General features: G+C 43.5%; 1 protein-coding gene across 2 annotated transcripts in view; it reads right to left on the reverse strand.

Annotated features, from left to right (window-relative positions):
• The window catches only part of LOC141106396 (membrane-spanning 4-domains subfamily A member 6C-like), a 125,977-nt gene that overhangs the window by 86,658 nt on the left and 18,810 nt on the right, over positions 1-20,509 (reverse strand). For both annotated transcript variants that reach the window (XM_073597151.1, XM_073597150.1), the window contains exon 3: positions 9,481-9,591. In XM_073597151.1, coding sequence (XP_073453252.1) covers positions 9,481-9,591 — 111 coding nt within the window. The remainder of the gene's footprint in view (positions 1-9,480; positions 9,592-20,509) is intronic.

The raw sequence follows: 20,509 nt of genomic DNA on the forward strand, positions 1-20,509 counted from the left end.
CTGTTTAACAGGGGCGTGAAATTACAATTTTTGATGCAATACTTTGCAGCAGGGCTCATTCCTGCACTCCAAATAAAGCATCTGTGAGGGGTTGCAGTGTTGTTGCACCAGTGCCTAAGGCTTAATTTTTCTGCCCCTGTTCATCAGGGACATGTAATTACAATTCTTGATCATATATTTCACAGCAGGGCATGTTTCTGCGCCCACCAAGAGTAACTGTGAGGACTTACAGTGTTGTGGCACCAGCACCACCACCACCAAAGGCCCCATTTTTCCACCACTGTTCAACAATGGCATGTAATTACAATTCTTGATCTAATATTTCACAGCAGGGCCCGTTCCTGCGCCCACCAAGAGTTATTGTGAGGGCTTACAGTGTTGTGGCAACACCAACATCTAAGGCCCAAATTTCTGCAGAGTATATAGGGCAGGCCCCTACTTTCAAACATCCAACTTACAAATGACTCCTACTTGCAAACGGAAGGAGACAGCAGGAAGTGAGATGAAGTCTACCCCTAGGAAGGGAAATTCTCTCCTGTAAGAGTTAATATGGGAAAAAAGTGTGTCCTCTCCACTGATGCTTTATTATCAATCCTTGTTTCACTAAAAACCCCAAATTTTCAAAAAACATTTGTCAATGGGACAGAAAGTGAGGTGAATTCTTCTGAAGAGGTGCACAGACAGCAAAACAAATGTTACAGGGGTGATAACCCTTCCCTATGTTTTCCAAAAAGTTTAAAAATAGATTTTTTGGCTGGAGCTACACTTTAAAAATGTACCAGTTCAAAATTACAAACAGATTCTACTTAACAACAAACCTACAGTCCCTGTCTTGTTTGCACTGCCTCTATACTGCTGTTCAGAGTATATAGGGCCTGGGGGCCCCACGCCTTTCCTTTTTTTAATTTGGGTGCGGGGTTCCCCTTGATATCCATACAAGACCCAAAGGGCCTGGTAATGGATTGGGGGGGTACCTATGCTGTTTGTCTCACTGATTTTCATCCATATTGCCGGGACCCGACATTACATTAAAGCCGCAAGCAGTTTTAAATTACTTTTATTCCTTTAAAAATGTCATTTTGTGCAGGGACTGTTCTAAGCACAGGAAACAGGCACCACTTTACAGGCATACTATAGACACCCCCCAGGTACGATATTTAAAGGAATATTTCACTTTTTTTTCCACTTTAAGCATCATTAAAATCACTGCTCCCTAAAAAACGGCCGTTTTTAAAACTTTTTTTTGCATTGATACATGTCCCCTCGGGCAGGACCCGGGTCTCCAAACCCTTTTTAGGACAATAACTTTCATATTAGCTTTTAAAATTAGCACTTTTGATTTTGAACGTTCGAGTCCCATAGACTTTAATGGGATTCTAAAGTTTGCGAGAACTTTCGGTCCGTTCGCAGGTTCTGGTGCCAACCGAACCAGGGGGTGTTCAGCTCATCCCTACTCATGAGTCATAACTAACATCCTCCAGACCCTTTATTAGCTTTGTTGCCCTTCTCTGGACTCCAGTTCCAGCACATCCTTTCTGAGGACTGGTGCCCAGAACTGGACGGCATACTCTAGGTGCGACTGGACCAGAGTCTTGTGGAGCTGGAGAATTATTGTTTTATCTCTGGAGTTAATCCTCTTTTTTAATGCATGCCAATATTCTGTTTGCTTTGCTGTCAGCAGCTTGGCATTGCATGCCATTGCTGAGCCTATCTTCTACTAGGACCCCCAGGTCCTTTTCCATCCTAGATTCCCCCAGAGGTTCTCCCCCTAGTGAGTAGATTCCATTGATATTTTTGCCTCTCAAATGCATTATTTTATATTTTCTACATTCAACCTCATTTGCCATGTAATTGCCCACCACATTAATTTGTTCTGATCTTCTTGCAAGGTTTCCACAACCTGTGGAGAAATTATTGCCCTGCTTAGCTTAGTATCGTCCGCAAATACTGAGATTGAGCTGTTTATCCCTTCCTCCAGGTCGTTTATGAATAGATTAAATAGTATTGCACCCAGAACAGAACTCTGGGGGACCCCACTTTCTACACTGGACAATTCTGAGTACTCCCTATTAATCACTACCCTCTGACCTCGCCCCTGTAGCCAGCTTTCAATTCATGTACTCACTAGACATGTGCATTCGTTTTCATCCGAATGCATTTTCGTCCGAATTTCAGGTATTTTCGTTATCATCTTAACAAATGATAACGAAAGTGCAGAATCTGAAAAACGAAAGATTCAACATAAACCAATGCTTTATTTTCGTTTTCATTGCTACATAAGTTTGTTATTGTCATCATTATGTCGAATCACCTATCTATATCAATCTGTGTCCATCAAACCTGTGGTCGAATATGCCTAACCTTAACTCTATTAGTCCAAGATTATTCTACATAGAGAGAAAAGATTCGACGTAGGGGAGAAAAGTTTCGACGTAGGGGAGAAAAGATTCGACGTAGGGGAGAAAAGATGAATAAAAATAATGATGATGAATGTTATTGGCTGATTGTAACCAAAGAGGAGGAGCAGTAAAATAGCTAGAACTAAGTACACACGTACTTTGGCTTATGGTGTCTGTTGAAAGTTCTAAGAATATTCGACAGAGCAGGTAAACTATATGGCGTCATACAGTTTAGCTGCTCCGTCGAATCTTCTTTGAACATTCGACAGACACTATAAGCCTTCAATGACAGATTTGACCTTAATTTGGATTTTTCGGACGATTTTCGGGAGTAACTAAATAAATTTATTTTTCGGACGAAAACGAAATTCCGAAACGAAATATTTCAGTGTGCACATGTCTAGTACTCACCCTATGGTCCATGCCGACAGACCTTAGTTTGTACAGTAAATGTTTATGGGGAACTGTTTTAAATGCCTTTGCTAAATCCAGATACATCACAGCTACAGGCCTTCCTTTATCTAGATGGCAGCTCACCTCCTCATATAAGGTTATTAGGATGGTTTGGCAAGAACGATTCGTCATAAATCCATGCCGATTACTGCTAATGATACCGTTTTCATTACTAAAATGTTGTATATAGTCCTTTATCATCCCCTCCAACATCTTGCATACTATTGATGTTAGGCTAACTGGTCTGTAATTCCCAGGGATGTATCTTGGCCCTTTTTTAAATATTGGAGCTACATTGGCTTTTCTCCAATCTGCTGGTACCATTCCAGTCAGTAGACTGTATGGGTGCAACAGATCAAAAAACTCACAGATCGTATCGTTCCTCGGATCAGAGTCACGGATCGGATCATTTTTCGGATCAGCAAATAATAATTGAATTTGCAAAAACCTGTTCCACCACCATATAGTCCCCACTGTAATATCCACGTCATCTCCCCCACTGTAATATCCACGTCATCTCCCCCACTGTAATATTCACGTTATCTCCCCCACTGTAATATTGGCTGAGTATGGCTGGATACGGCTGAGCATGGCTTGGTACGGCTGGGTATCTATACTAAATGAGCATTCATGTATCTATGGGCGTTTCAACTAGGTGGGAGTAATTATGTATTGGATTGATGTCTGCCCCTGTTCCCCTTCAGCCAATGAATGCGCTATGCCACTGTAGCGCTTGTGTATTTATAGCGCATGCGCGAGCGTGGTCACGTACCCCTGATGACGTCAGTTGTGACGAAACAGCCGTAGGGTCACAACGCCGACACGCATCGCGCATGCGCGAATTGATTTTAAACAGCTAAGAAGTTTTTTGCACTGTCACTTTGCTGTAAGTGCTTTTGTTGTGTTTTAAGCCCAATAAATCGACCCCCCTTTTTAGTCAATCTGCACTATTGGAGTCCCTTTTGTTTTCTTTTGGGATCTGTGGATTTTTCATGCCTGGCCCCTCCGGGGAGGAGTATTGATGGAATCCATGGGAGCACCTTTTCCATATTGGAGTCCCCATTGCTGAGGACCATCCACATTTGTTTGGTGAGGAGAGCGTGAGAACGGTCCAGGGAACACACCATGTTCGGATATTTTCCACTACTAAGCCTGTATTGACCCCACTGAGTAAGGGCGGTGGAAGGCTTTCTGGTAAGCCTTTAATTTTACCATCTGGTGGTGGGCTGCACTAAAGGTGGATCATGCAATCCTGATCTTCGCAATAGCCTCTCTGGATTTCGTCTGGATTCATCCTCTCATTTGAGATACCTATGAACTTTATTGTTTATTTTTGCACTTTTTTTCTCTATATACACCCTTTAGGGTATGGACTCGTAATATAAGTCATATGAGTGATGACCCTTATAAAAGTATTATTTATGACGGTATAGATTTCAGGTGAATAATTCACAAGTGTCCTTATTATATATGTGTATTGTATCACTTTAAACCAGTGTCACACTGATTATTGTTTAGTATCACTTATTGACTCATATGTTAATATGTGTAAATATGCCAAGACCCACAAAATTATCATGTGTTTCTTTTCACTAGTCTAGCGCTACACTGTTTTTCTTTCTGTTATTCTATGTGCCCTTGTATTGGGGTTATTGTGTTTTAGCTGCAAGACTTCCTTCTCAGTCCTTTATTTCAGTTTTTATTATCATTTATATCTAGCACCTAGCGCAATCCCCCCCCCCCCCTTTTGTATTACCGAGTATTGCAGAGTATGGCTGAGTATGGCTGCGTATGGCTGAGTATGGCTGCGTATTGCAGAGTATGGCTTGGTATTGCAGGGTATTGCAGAGTATTGCAAGGTACGGCAGAGTATTGCTGGGTATTGCAGAGTATGGCAGGGTATTGCAGAGTATGGTAGGGTATGGCAGAGTACTGCAAGGTACGGCAGAGTATTGCTGGGTATTGCAGGGTATTGCAGAGTATTGCAGAGTATGGCTGGGTATTGCAGGTTATGGCTGGGTATTGCAGGGTATAGCTGGGTATTGCAGGGCATGGCTGGGTATTGCAGGGTATGGCTGGTTATTGCAGAGTATGGCTGGGTATTGCAGAGTATGGAAGGGTATTGCAGAGTATGGAAGGGTATTACAAGGTACGGTATTGCTGGGTATTCCAGCCTTGTGCATTAACTTTTAAAACATTTATTTGATAAAAAATAGTAAAGGAAATAACTCACAGGCGATAGGTGGAGGAGGCACAACATAAAATCGCACCGGTGGACAGTCTGCGATTTGACTGCATAGCTCTGAGGAAGAGGGGACTTTCCCCTTGAAACGCGTTAGCGGATTGCAGCGTCTGTGCGTTCCTCCACGACCCCTGGAAGGTTCCGCTAATCCCAAATCGCAGACTATCCACCGGTGCGATTTTATGTTGTGCCTCCTCCACCTATCGCCTGTGAGTTATTTCCTTTACTATTTTTTATCAAATAAATGTTTTAAAAGTTAATGCACAAGGCTGGTGCGCCCTTGTCTTCTTTTTATTTCGGTTTCCAATAGGATCCCCATCCTTGAGGGCAGCAAGGCCAGTGCTTACCTACTATATATGGTGATCCACCTGTGCGCAGAAGTTGCTTTTTTTTTCTCTTTTGCTACTGTATTGCTGGGTATTGCAGGGTATGGCTGGTTATTTCAGAGTATGGCTGGGTATTGCAGAGTATGGAAGAGTATTACAAGGTACGGCAGTGTATTGCTGGGTATTGCAGGGTATTGCATAGTATGGCAGAGTATTGGCAGGGTATGGCAGAGTATTGGCAGGGTATGGCAGAGTATTGGCAGGGTATGGCAGAGTATGGCAGGGTATTGCAGAGTATGACAGGGTGTTGCAGAGTATGGCAGGGTATTGCAGAGTATGGCAGAGTATTGCAAGGTACGGCAGAGTATTGCTGGGTATTGCAGAGTAATGCTGGGTATTGCAGTGTATGGCTGGGTATGGCAGAGTATTGGCAGGGTATTGCAGAGTATTGTCAGGATGTTGCAGAGTATTGGCTGGGTATTGCAGAGTATTGGCAGGGTATTGCAGAGTATTGGCAAGGTTTTGCAGAGTATTGGCAGGGTATTGCAGAGTATTGGAAGGGTATGGCAGAGTATTGCAGAGTATTGCAGGGTATTGGCAGAGTATGGCAGGGTATTGGCAGAGTATGGAGGGATGGCTGAGCATGGATGGATGGATCCATGGATGTGACTGCAATTGTCACACAGCAGCATTGTGGGCACTACAGATCCAGCCCACAGCGCTGCTGCCATGCGATCTCTCCCCTCCACTGTACAGATCAGCACACAGAGGGGAGAGAGGATTCGACATCATGACATGAAGCTGGTTTGTTTACAAGTTTACTAAGGCCGAAGCAGCAGAGTGCTCCGCGGATCGCGTAGTGTGCCGATTCGAACAGGTTGACCCGTTCAGATCATGGATCGGTGACAATCCATTGCACCCCTAGTAGACTGCCAGACCAATGTTCCTAATTTTTACGAACAATTACTTGACTGAGTTCCTTAAAGTGGTGTTCCACCCTAAAAAAAAAATGCATGACTGTGTCTAAAAAAAAAATGTAAAAAAATATTTGGAAATTATTTTTTTTTTAACTTACCTCTAAATGCCTGTTGCTAGGGGGTCCTTCGTAGTCTGCCTCTTTCAGTGCCTGGGCTGGTGACATCACTTCCCTCTCAGCACAGGAAGGACTCAGCTCTGTTCCTTCCCACTTGTCAATCATCTGGGACCCAATACAGCTGCCAATCACAGCGCGCTGCGCCGCTCGCGCATTCGCAGTGGGTGCCAGGCTGTAAAGCCACAGCCCGGCGCCCACAGTTGCAATGCCGGCGCCGCCGAACGGAGGGGGAGACGAGCGGGGCTTCAATCCCCCGCATCGTTCGACCCTGGGACAGGTAAGTGTCCAATTAAAAGTCAGCAGCTGCAGTATTTGTATCTGCTGACTTTTAATTTTTTTTTTTTTTAATGGGCCCTCCTCTTTAAGGACCCTCGGGTGCAAACCATCTGGTCCTGGTGACTTATTAATGTTATGTTTTTCAAGTCTATTTCTAATTCTATCCTCTGTTAGCCATGAGGGTGTTTCCTGTGATGTGTCATGAGGATAAACATTGCTGTTTTGGTTTTCCCAGCGAAGACTGAGAAGAAAAAATTCAATACCTTCGCCATCTCTCCATCCTTAGTAACCAGATTCCCTTCATCATTCTTTATGGGACCAATATGATTTGACCTCCCTTTCTTACTATTTATATACTTTTTACATTTATTTTTAAATTTATTTTTATATATAAGAATTTCTTTTACTCTCCTCCGCTACTTGCCTTTTGTGTTCAATCTGCCCTGATTGCACCATTACATTTCCTGTTGTATTCTTTTTAAATTTGGAATGCTGATGATGATCCCTCAGCCTTGTATTTTTTGAAGGCCTTCTCCTTTGCTTTTATATGCATTTTTACGTTGGAGTTAAGCCACCCAGGACTTTTATTAGCTCTTTTAAATTTATTTTCCATTGGGATGCACTGGCTAATACCCTTATTTAATATGCTCTTAAAGCATACCCATTTTTCCTCCATGTTTTTTGTTCCTAAGATTTTATCCCATTTAGTATCTTCTAGTAAGGATCGTAGTTTAGGAAAGTTGGCACTTTTGAAATTAAGTGTCTTTGTATTTCCTTTATGTTTCCTATTTGTGTGATTTATACTGAAACTAATTGACCTGTGATCGCTGTTTCCTAAATTGCCCCATATTTCCACATCCGTGATCAAGTCTGTATTGTTGGTAATCAGTAGGTCTAGTAATGCTTTGTTTCTAGTTGGTGCATTTACCATCTGACCCATGAAATTGTCTTGCAAGACATTTAGGAAATGGCGAGCTTTGGATGAATGCGCGGCTCCTTCCACCCAGTCAATGTCTGGATAATTAAAATCCCCCATTATAATAACACTTCCCATCTTTGCCGCTAATCCAAATTGTGATAGGAGGTCCACCTCCCCCTCCTCCCTCTGGTTAATAGAGGGAGTATGCTATAGGCCCCCTAATTTCCCCTTAGTTTCCTCCCTTTGTAGCTCTACCCAAAAGGATTCCACCTCCTCCCTAGCTCCCTTAGTGATGTCATCTCTCACATTCACTTGTACATCATTTTTGATATACAGGCATACCCCTCCCCCTTTTTTACCCTCGCTATCCCTGCAATATAGGGAATACCCTTGAATGGTTGCCAGCCAATCATGAGAGCTGTTGAACCAAGTCTATGAAATTCTCCTCGTACAACAGTAGCTCTAGTTTTCCCATCTTGTCCGCCAGACTCCTGGCATTGGTGAACATGCCACGTAGTTTAGACCGGTTGCATACTATCTCCTTATTGGGTGTTCTGAGGTAGCAAATAGGACTTGTTACTGTACTTACCTCGAGTTTAGGTGCTTTAGTCAACCTACCACTAATGCCCCCAATACTACCTTCTGGAATTTGTTCCGCGCTGACTATCTATACTTCTGGACACCCCCCCCCCATCGCCTAGTTTAAAAGCCCCTCTAACTTGTCGGCCATCTTCACTCACAGCCAATCTGCACCTTCCCCATTTAGGTGCAGTCCGTCCCTGCTAAAGAGCTGGTAACCGACTGAGAAGTCGGCCCAGTTCTCCAGGAACCCAAACCCCTCCTTTCTACACCAGCTCCTCGGCCACTTGTTTACTTCTCTAATCTCCCTCTGCCTTTCTGGTGTGGCTCGAGGTATACCGGTAGTATTTCTGAGAATACTACCTTTGGAGGTCCTTTTCCTCAATTTAGCTCCTAAGTCCCTAAAATCATTTTTTTAGGACATTCCACCTTCCTCTGACTTTGTCATTGGTGCCAATATGCACCAATCTCTTTAAAAAAATACGGTGGCATTTTGTTCAGTTTGCACAAATGCACAACAGCTAACCACACTGGGTGGATGACATGCTCTTATCCTTATGTATCTTCTGAGTTGCCATTTGTTATTTTTATTAAAGTATTTTCCTATATACTGTATTTAGTTGGCGCCCTCTGCTGTTTCCTTTATATATTGCAGAGATCACTTCAGTCTCATTGAGGAGCTGCTACGGATATTTTTGGACCTATGGACTTTCTAGTTTAATCCTACAACTCCACTGCACATGCATGTGTAGGATTATTTTTTTTTTAGCTCAGCTGTATCCTTATCTGCTCCATTTTTGATTATTCCTTCTGTGACCTATATACTGCACTTAGTTGGTGCCCTCTGCTTTTTCCTTTGTTGAAACACTTGTGCATATTTAGATGGCAAATTTTCACTTATGACTATCTTAAGTGAAACTCCAGCCAAGTTTCTTTTTGGATACCATAGGCAAGGGTTGGAACTTTTTCATGCTATTCTTTTTGTCTTTGTTCTTATTGAGGAAGATTTAAATTCCATTTTCTGTCCAAGTGATCGAATGGCAGTGGTCAACAACATCTTACATTGATTCAAACATTCTCAGCTACATTGGTGAAAGTTAATCGATGATTGGCTAATAGGTGAAACTGCAGGCTGATGCTTTTTTGCACCCAGTTATTACACATCACAAACAGCAAATTGTAAAGGTACTTACAAACACTGGGCCCCAAAAAGGAATGCCACTTAAAAGTGTGTAACTAAGGATAAGGAAGGCCAATGCAATGCCGAGAGCAATCTCCAAGATGGCTGCAACAATGAGCAGAATCTGAAGTGGAAAAGAACAAGGCTTAATTAGTTTGATGCAGCTTTGCACAATACTCTGCTAAATGCCATTGATATCTAATGGTCTACTAGAGATAAATGAAAAGATTTGCCTAGTTGATGATTCAACCCAGATGGGGATTCTTTCAAGGCAAGTTCAAGTTCCTCAAAGAACTTTTCTCATTTTTTTCAAACAGCAATTTGAACCTGACGTGACATTTGCTAGGATCCCTGTACAGACTTATATCTGCCCATCATCAGCCTATACCTTTTTTAATTCTGTTCTTAAATCAATCTCTAGCACATCTGCCAGAACATGCGCAGCTTCTCCATTTCCCAGGAAACCATTGTGACCAAACCACTATGAGGTCCAAGTTAAAAGCTGAATACCAGGTACCAACTGGGATTATCTTGGTCGGAGATATACAAAAGATCAAGGAGCACCTCAAAAGCTACCATCCATACGGATTATACCCCTGAGGGGAAGGCGTGAATAGACCCAATTGGGGGTTTTAAGGGGAGGTGAGTGCATAAGTTGACTGGTGGAGGGTCCTTATCACCTTGAAGAGTTCTTTCACAGAAAGATTCCAATATTTTCACAGTTGGCAAGGACTATCATCACTTTAGCCACAGGGTGGCACTGTTCCACAGCTTTTTAACTTTATGTATAGTTTTTTAAAGTTACCATTATTTTGTTTTATTTAGGTAGCGCTTCACTGTTTGATTATTACCATGTGATAGCTGTGGGCCAATCACAGCATAGGAAACAGCTATTTTGAATGAATTCATTCATAACAGCTTTGTTGACACTGTGATTGCATAGCGATCACATAAACATGGGGCCCTGAGTACCAGGATACACAGTCTGCTGTGTCCAGTGCGCTGCACGCCCCTAACCCAAAGCAGGCTGGATGACATACATGTATGTGATCCTGCCTGCCTGCCTGCTCCGCCCACCTGCAGTAAAAGTATTGTGGGCAGTTGGCAAGGGCTTAAACCTTCTTTTGCATTCCAATACATTTGCTTTCTTCATGGAATGTTCACCATAAACTTTTTGTAACCAAGCTAGTTTTACTCGCACTTTTGCCAATTTTCACGCAAAATTTGATGTTAATCCTCTGCTTCAGGTTTCTGTCGCTCTTTTTCAGCACACATTTTATTTCTTCTGTTACTCCATAAGTCTGAGTCAACTGGTCTGCAACCAAAGCAAGTGCAAGTTAGAAGATGTCAGAACTTGAGTGAGAATGGCTGTGTGACCACCATAGTGCTACGCCCCAGACATTTTGAGAATTTAATTGTCACACCTCCTATATTTCTGTGTGCTAACAGTGCTGAATTATGGATTACATGGAAAATACAAGGACAACAAGTAGGTAAAACACTTTTAACTCAATTTGAAAAAGAAAAACAGTTTGCCCCACTTATAAGTTTGACAATTGCTGGAGCTGTTAACACTCAGAACTAAATCTTAAAGTGGTTCTAATGGCAGAAGGTTTTTTATCTTTCAGTTCAATAATTTTTATTGAAAGAGAACATTTTTCAGATTTAACAAAAAAGAAGATAACAAGACAAATACAAGATTACAGAAATATAGGAAATGATGCCAAGTTGGTGAACATTACATTTCAAGACATTGAATATGTATGAACATTTACATGGTCTGATATCAGGAAACACATTTATCAAACTTTCATCAGCTAACTGAGTCACAAGTATGGTGGTACTATTATCCATCTATATAGTCTACACTTCGCCTGAGTGCAGACCGCCCCTCATGAGTGTATTTTTCCGGTTCCACCCCGGGCATCCAACGCCCCAATGAGATCATACTGCATCCGACGCCCGGGATCGACCGGGTCACTCTGTTTATTCCATTAGTGACTTACATGAAATTTTTGTTATACCAAACTGGAAGAATTTGTGTACTCCATATTAGTAGTGCATACAATACTCAAGGTTATCAAGATGCCACAAAATTTACATAGCTAATTGTTAAACTATATATCTGTGAAGAGGTTTTCTCCATTATGCTAAGTATTCCAGTGAGCCTTGTTATTTTGAAACCATTCAAGCCACAGACTCCAGATATGGTATTGATAGTTACCCTGGGAAGCAGCGAACATCATCTCATAGGTTATGTGTAGATTAGCAGAACTTATTACTTCTATGAGAGATGGGGTTTCAGTGTTTTTCCACTTCCTAACTATCGCTAGTCTAGCACCCACAAGGACATGAAAGACTATGTTTCTAAGAGGTGGTGGGACTTTCTCTATTCCTAATGATAGAATAGCAAGTTCTGGATTTTTGGGAAGGGGGGTGTCAGGGAGTTTTTTTATTAGACGTGACCAGAAGGTCTTTAGTGATGGGCAAGCCCATAATATATGCATGAGTGAACCCCTGTGTCCACATTGTCTCCAGAAGAGTGGAGGTGTTTGGGAATGAAATCCAGCTATCCCTGTGGGTGTTAGATACCATCTTAGGAGTATTTTGTTGGAAAGTTCCCATAAATTGACGCATTTGGTAGCTACATAGGTGATCTTAAGTGAATTTTGCCATTGCTCTGTAGAGTCGGAAGATATTATTATTATTATTATTATTATAATACAGGATTTATATAGCGCCGACAGTTTACGCAGCGCTTTACAACATTAGGGCAGACAGTACAAGTACAAAACAATTCAATACAGGAGGAATCAGAGGGCCCTGCTCGTTAGAGCTTACAATCTAGGAGGGAGGTTTTAAAGGGGTTGTAAAGGTAAAAATGTTTTCACCTTAATGCATTCTATGCATTAAGGTGAAAAAACTACTAATCATACCGCTGTCCCCAGCCCCCCCGTTTTACTTACCTGACCCCTCGAAATTCGGCTGCTCGTTCACGTCCTCGATTCCGCTGCTCAGCCTGGCCGCTGATTGGCTACAGTGGATGGATTGGAAGCAGCGCAGCCATTGGCTCGCGCTGCTGTCAATCACATCCAATGACGCGGCGCGCTGGGGGGCGGGGCCGAGTGATACAGCAAGCGGCTATAGCCGCCGGCTGTATCACGGGAGCGCGTCCACAATAACTAACCACCATGTGAGCGAGCTCGCATTAAGGTGGTTAATTATTGCGGGGAGGAGCTGAGACAGCCGCCGAGGGACCCCAGAAGAGCAGGTTCAGGGCCATTCTGTGCAGAACGAGCTACACAGTGAAGGTAAGTATAACATGTTTGTTATTTTTAAAAAATAAAAAAAATACCTTTACAACCCCTTTAAATCTACTTCCCAAGTTTTCATGGATGGAGTTCAGATTTTTGGTTCAAGAAGTTGTAGAAAAGGCATATACCTTTAATGGAAGTGACAGGGTTAGTTAGATATAGGAAGATCCTAATTGGTATAGAAATGTAAGGTGTGGGAATGACTGATAATAGATGTGATATTTGGTTATAAGTATATAGGTCCTTTGGTTCTAGGCCATGATCTATTTGAATTGCTCTGAATGTTTTAATTGACGGACCAATGGTGATATCTTCTACGGTAGTAATGCCCCTTGACGTCCATTTTCATACATTTAAGTCAGGGATTAGTAATTTTAGGCTCGAGATGGGTAATGGTATGGATTTGGTGTTATGTGTGGACATAGAGGTATTTAGGAGTATGTTCCATGCTCGAAGCGTGGCTTTCATACTGGGTGACATATTACCTGCTTTCAAAGGGTTAAAGGTGCTTGTTAGGAGCAGGTCGTATGTATTACTGTTAATGCATTGAGATTTCTCTAATTCTATCAATCTGGGTGGTTTTGCGGGAACCACTGTTTTGCTTGAGCTAGGATGGCGGCTAAGTAGTAATCTTTCAGCAGTATGTGACCTACCCCCCTTCTCTCCTAGATTTGATCAATTTTTGAAATGCACACCTAGCTTTTTTCTTTTGCTATAAGTATGTAATAATTACTGATTGGGCTTTGAAGAAGAAGATTTTGAGGCCCGAAATAGGGAGGACTCTAAATAGATAAATGAATTGGGGTAGGACCATTATTTTAAATGCCGCTAATCTTCCCGACCATGTCATTTCTGTTTTAGTTATATTGCAAAGTTTCGAGTTAAGACCTTGGAGGAAAGGCGTGTAATTTGCGCTAAATAGTTGTTCGGTCTGTTCAGTTAATGTTGTGCCTAAGTATTGTATTCCCGTTGAACTCCAAGCATAAGGGAATTACTTCTGAAGTCTAGTTTTCGTATGGTCATCTACTCCTAATCCTAATATTTGGGACTTACTTTCATTAACCTTGTAATATGATATTTGATTAAACAAAGAAAGAGCTTCATGTGCTGCAGCCAGGGAATGTTCCACTTCTGAAAAAATCATGATAACATCATCAGCAAATAGGCTGATGGGGCGATCAGTACCACCAGCTGAAAATCCTGTGATTTGTGGATGCAATCTAATATGGATAGCAAGGGGTTCCATCAATAAGTTAAACATTAGAGGGAATAGGGGGCATCCTTGCCTTGTTCCATTGGATATAAAGAAGGGAGAGGATAGCATACCTGATAAATACACCCTGGCGGACGGTTTGGAGTATAGAGCCATGATGGCCGAAAGTATGTTCCCTCCAAATCCAAATGTTTCTAGCACCTTAACCAAATACTGCCAGTGTATACGGTCGATGGCCTTCTCTGCATTCAGCGTTAGGAGCAGAGAAGGCCTTTTCTTTAGCTCCGCTAAGTGTATAATATTGATTAGTCTCCGGGTGGCATTGGACGTCTGTCTATTTTTGGTGAAAATCGGTTTGATCGGGATGAATAAGCGTTGGTAATATGTCTACTAGGTGGGGGGGCTATTCATTTTGCATAGATCTTCAGGTCAATATTCAGAAGTGAAATTGGCCTGAAGTTCGGAGGGGAGTCTGGTTCCTTCCCTGGCTTAGGTAAAGTTACAATAAGTGCTTCTAACATTTCAGGAGGGAAAGAGGCAGAGGCAGCGGGGGTATTGAAAATTTGGTTTAAATGTGAAGATAAAATGGGACGGTGTAAGTAGAGCAGTGGAGGGGGGTTGTACTAGAATTGGAGATTGGGGCAGTTCTATGGGGGAGGAGCCGGATGTGGGCGGAGTTTAGACGCCGTGGCTGAGTCTGGGTGGCTCGGCGTCCCTCTAGCTGAGATACTCGCACCGAGCGGCTCCCGGATCGCGCTCTGACCCCTGGTCGCCCCCCCCTCTCTGAAACGCTTAGCTCTGCGTGCCGTTCCTCCGCTACACCACCCAGGTATTCGGTCTCGAGGGTCGGCTGCGGTGGACGGAGGTGGTGGGAGCAGTGTGCCCGTGAATGGGCTCACAGCGACAGGCGGCGGTCGCAGTCTGGGGCCCGATCGGGGATGCCGTGCTTCCCCCAGCGTATGTTGACAACCATAGGCCGAGGAGAGAAGAGGTGAAGAGGCAGGATCTAACGTGGAGCGGGCTTGGCAGGGATGAACTGAAGGAGTTGAGGAAGAAGTCCTACAAATGAAACAAGGGAACATCTACTGACAGGTGAAAAGCCCCAGGAGTCCCACAGGTGAAGCGTAAGCACTGCACGGGTAAGAGTTTGGTCTTTCTCTATATGGAAAGGAGGGTAAGTGTCCTGCTGGAACAAATATCTTATCTCAAAAATCTTATGGATGCTCCCACGCAGGGGACTGTGATGCATTTTTGTATTGCTATCAATAATCTTTTAAATATGCAAGTATAAAAGCCATGGAAAGCAGCGTCCTGCTGAGCCTGAACTGTTAAATTGGGAATGTGATAGAGTTCTCTATGTTGGCGGCCGGAGGTGAGCAAGTTCTCGAGGTGGCGGAGCAACAGTGGTGAGACCCTCCTGACTGAAGAGCCCCGGGGAGAATAGGAGCTTTTTTAGGGCAGAGATTTAGATACTGTCTGTATAGTGACTTTTTTTTTTCTACCCTGCACCAACGAGACCCCCTCCCCCTCCCCTCCTAAAACCACTCACACAAACGAACATAAGTGCTCTTGGTAGGGAGATACAGGGCGCCCGGGGTGGAGGGGTTAAGGGGCGAACTGCACAATTTACCGTGGGAACCTGGTTCTGCCATTTTTTACGCCCTCTCTAGCGGGGAAAAAAGGAAATGAGAGGCAAATCAGCAAGAGGGGCCACGGCGAATCCGCCTAGACTAAGCGCTAGCCCAGGAGCCATCAGGAAGTACATGGTGAATGAGCCTAATAAAGTCAGCTCTGACAACGCAACTGGGACTAAAAATAAAACACCAGAATGCCCAGTCAAAGTCGGGACTAGGAGCCAGGTGGTAGATACCGAAATAAGACCCCCCATTGGTGAAATAGAAGCAGAAGCGCTAATGCTACCCCAACAGGAAAAACATCTCCCCTCTAAAGGGGAAATCGCAGAGATGTTTGCGAAACTGGAGGCCTCAAACAAAGAGGAGATTAGCACTGCGCATGAGAATATGAGCCATATTTTAAAAAGAGTGGAGGAAGTTGAAAACACAATGGACAAACAAGAGGTAGAAATCAAAAACCTGATAACTCAGATGGAAGCACTGCGGAGGGAACAGAGAAATACAAGGTATAGAATGGAAGACCAAGAGAATCGCAGTAGAAGAAAGAACCTTCGGATTAGAGGCCTCCCGGAAACGCACGGGGACAAAGAGAATCTACAGGACAAAATGGAGGTAATGTTCAAGGATCTGAGAAAACTGAGTGACGACAGCAATAAATTAAAAATGGACAGAGTGCATAGGATTAGAAAACCAGCGGAAATTAGAGAGGACGTCCCGCGTGATGTCATTGTGCGATTCCACAATTATCAAGACAAAGAAGAGATTAGTTTCAATCTGAGGAAAAACATGCAGGCAAAATATGGGGAAACAAACCTGCAAGTTTTTCAAGACCTGTCAGTAGAAACACTCAATAGAAGAAGAATTTTGAAACCATTACTTGCGACCCTAATAACACATGAGGTGCAATACTCCTGGGGCTTCCCTGCCTGCCTAATTGGTCGCAAAGAGGGCCGGTCGGCCACGCTGAGATTCCCGGAAGAAACACAACAATTCTGTCAACGCCTAGGAATTCCCCTGGTGGAGATCCCGGGTTGGTGGGAAAAAATTGCCAACCAGGAATCTACAGGGGAATCAACTACCTGGAAACCAATAATCTCTGTAAAAGAGTATAGGGGCCAAAAAGTGCAGAGGCACCAATAAGGACAGAAAAAGGACATAAAGAAAGAAGGGAAAGAAAAAAAAAAAAAGAAGAGAAAAAGAGAGGAGGGGCTCAGCTGTGCCCGCTGTATGCCGGGGGGGGGTGGGGGGGGGATTCCGGGGGGTGCGGGTGGGAGGGATGACCGGGCCTGGTAAATCTTATCACCCAGGGTCAGTTTCCAGGTCTGACTAGCTCCCCTACCGAGCTCAACCTCAGGGGGCAAACCGGGGGGCGAGGTGGAGCTGGAGAGCCACGGTTTTTTTGTTAGGCCCAAGGGGGGCCAGTTTTTCCCCCAACGGGAATGGGGAAGGAGGGAGGGGGGGGAGGGGTGTGGAGGGGTAGGGGAGGGGGGGTGAAGAGGGGTGGGGGGTGAGGGAGGGGGCAGGAAAGGGGGGGAGCCCTATTGCTAGCTGGGTTTCGAGTCTATACCACAAAAAAGAGGGTCTAACCTATGTAAAAGTACCAGGAGCTTGTTCTTCAGAAGGGAGAAAACAAACAAGAGTGAGTGATGACACCTAATTTAAAAGTTATTTCTTACAATGTAAGGGGACTGAATGCTTGTGTAAAACGTGCTAATATTTTAGGGGAATTGAAGTTCCTGAAGGCTGGGGTCGCTATGCTCCAAGAGACTCACTTAAGTACCAACAAGAACCAAAAAATCTTCTCTAGGGACTTCCCAGTTTGGTACTATAGTGACTCACCAATTAGGGGTGCAAGGGGAGTGGCCATAGGGTTTGCCAGGGAGATCAGATTTGAACTTGAGGAGGCATTATCGGACCCGGAGGGTCGGTACCTCTTCTTGAAAGGCAAAATCAATGGTCTGAAGTACTCCCTGGCAAACATCTATGGGCCAAATAAAAACACATACAGAAAAGTAATAAGTATACTGACTAAATTTGAAGAATTCAAGACGGGGAGAGCTATAGTTGCAGGGGATTTTAATCTCTGTCTAGACCCCGAGAGGGATTGTATGTCGCATGACAGGGGGAGGGGGGGAGTGTGGGCTGGGAAACTCAAAAAGAAACTGCACCAACTTCAGTTGGTGGATGTATGGAGGATCCAGCAAGGAGACATAAGGGATTACACTTACTACTCTCCCGTGCATGCGACATACTCGAGACTCGATTTTTTTTTGGTAGAGCATAGGTTGCTAGAAGAGGTCACAGAAGCAGCCATCGGTAATATGACATTCTCGGACCATGCACCTGTGAGCATACAGTTAAAATTAGGTGAAACTGACTTACAGGGCATGGGATGGAGACTGAATGAAGATCTATTAAAAGACAAAGACATCTTAAAAAGAATTAAGGAAGAGCTGGAGTGGTTTTTTAAAATTAATACCCCCGGGGAGGTAAACGAGGCTACAATCTGGGAAGCCCACAAAGCCTATATTAGGGGTATACTTATGATGGTAGGGGGGGGGGGAAATAAGAGATTGAAAATTGAAAGGACAGCCCTTACTAGAGAGATCCAGGAACTAGAACAACAACATAAAGTATCAGGTGGAAGGGAAGTATGGATAAACCTACTGAAAAGAAGAGAAGAGATGAGGGCCTCCTTAGAACAGGAAACACGTAAAACCTATAACATGGTCAAGAAAGAGAGATACATCTTTGGTAATAAACCAGGTAGGCTTCTGGCAAGGGTCCTGAAAAAAAAGAAAATGAGCAATTACATCGAAAAAATTAGGACCAAGTCGGGGGAGATCAAACATAAAACGCGGGACATAGCGAAAGCTTTTCAAGAGTTCTATGGGGCATTGTACGCAATTAATGCAGATAACTCCCAGAAATCGGATAATTGTAAACGAGAGGCCAATAAAACATTCTTGAAAGAGGCTAACTTAACTAAAATAACGGAAGAAGACAGTGATATGTTAGATGCCCCAGTGACCCTACAGGAACTAAGGAAGGCTATCCAGAATATCCCAAATGGGAAAAGCCCAGGGCCTGATGGACTGACCGCCCTGTACTATAAAAAATTACAGGAACCATTGCTCCCCATATTGTGTTCTTACATCAATGGGATTGGGGAAGGTTGGGAGATGAGAAAGGAAGCACTTGAAGCGAGGATCGCTGTCATAGGGAAGGAGGGAAAGGATAGCACCTTGTGCTCAAGTTACAGACCCATTTCCCTCTTGAATGTCGATACGAAGATCTTTGCAAAGATTCTCGCCGACAGACTGAAAAAGATAGTGAAGGAGGTGGTCCACTCCGACCAAGTAGGCTTCATACCTGGGAGGGAAGGAAGAGATAATAGTATTAAAACACTAATGGTGACCCAGACAATGAAGGAAAGGGGAGCCCCAGGACTACTCCTGTCGATGGACGCTGAAAAAGCATTCGACAGGGTAGACTGGGGCTTCATGTGGAATACTCTGGAAGGATTTGGCATAGGCAACAAAATGATAGGAAGGATAAAGGCCCTGTATACCGCCCCCACCGCCAGAGTCAAAATAAATGGCACCCTGTCCGACCCCATTGTACTGCAAAATGGTACCAGACAGGGGTGCCCGCTGTCCCCGCTGCTTTTTGTGTTGACATTGGAACCGTTGTTGGCTAGGATAAGACTTAGCCCAGACATCAGTGGAGTCAAAATTGGGGAAGAAGAATTCAAACTAGCCGCCTTTGCCGATGACGTCCTATTGTATGTCACGCGCCCGAGGATCTCCCTTCCCAACCTACTCGAGATGGTCAGGAATTACGGTAGACTATCAAATTTCCGTGTAAATGCAACCAAGTCGGAAATACTGGAAGTTGTAGAGGATAAAGTCAGGGATAAAGCCTACCAAAAATGCCTCCCATTTAAATGGGGGATAAAAGAACTTAACTATCTAGGAGTCAAAATATCAGCAGCAAAAGAGACACTGTTCCAAGCCAACTACATGACCCTCCTCAATGAGATCATTGAGATTATCTTGGGGAGGTAGGATAAATTTACTTAAAATGTCAGTTCTCTTCAAAGTCACATATAAAATCCAAATGCTCCCAATAGCAAAACCACTGAGTTTTCTGAATAAATTACACACACTGTTTCTAAGGTTTATATGGAGGGGGAAGAAACCACGAATTAAGTATGCACAATTAGTGAATGTTAAGAAGAGGGGGGGTTGGGGGGCACCAGATATTAAAAAATATTATACTGCAATAGTTCTATCACGTATTCCAGATTGGATAAATAATAATAAAGATTAGCAATGGGTGAAAATAGAGAACATAACGAGTGGGATTGATTTAGGTAAAAATGTATGGATACCACCACAATATAGAAAACTGTGCACGAAAACAATGGACATCACCAAACACGCCTTAAACACATGGGATAAAATACACACTAGGGAGAAGTGGGGATACAATTCACGACTAGTCCCGTTAAAGGATACAGATTACTTCCCGCCAGGGAGGGAAGAATTGTCTGGGAGATGGATTCTACGTGAAGAAGCCCAACTCAAAGATATTACTAGTATGGGGATACTATGCTCCTACCAGGAACAAAAAGCTAAAGATAATTGGTTTGTTATGGATAGTTGGAAATACAGGCAGATGAAACACTTTGTTGAATCCCTCCCGCAGCCAATAAGGTCAATAGAAGACCTTCGCCCCCTTGAAAAAGTATGTATTAAGAAAAGTAGGAGAGGAGGAATGTCCAGGATTTACAGAATACTGATTAGAATGGGAGAGGTGGAGCGTCCAGGATAGTTCATGAAATGGGAGGAGGAATTAGGCAAAAAGATCAGTGAAAAT

The sequence above is a fragment of the Aquarana catesbeiana genome, linkage group LG08, assembly GCF_042186555.1.
Source record: "Aquarana catesbeiana isolate 2022-GZ linkage group LG08, ASM4218655v1, whole genome shotgun sequence".
NCBI classification, from domain to species: domain Eukaryota; kingdom Metazoa; phylum Chordata; class Amphibia; order Anura; family Ranidae; genus Aquarana; species Aquarana catesbeiana.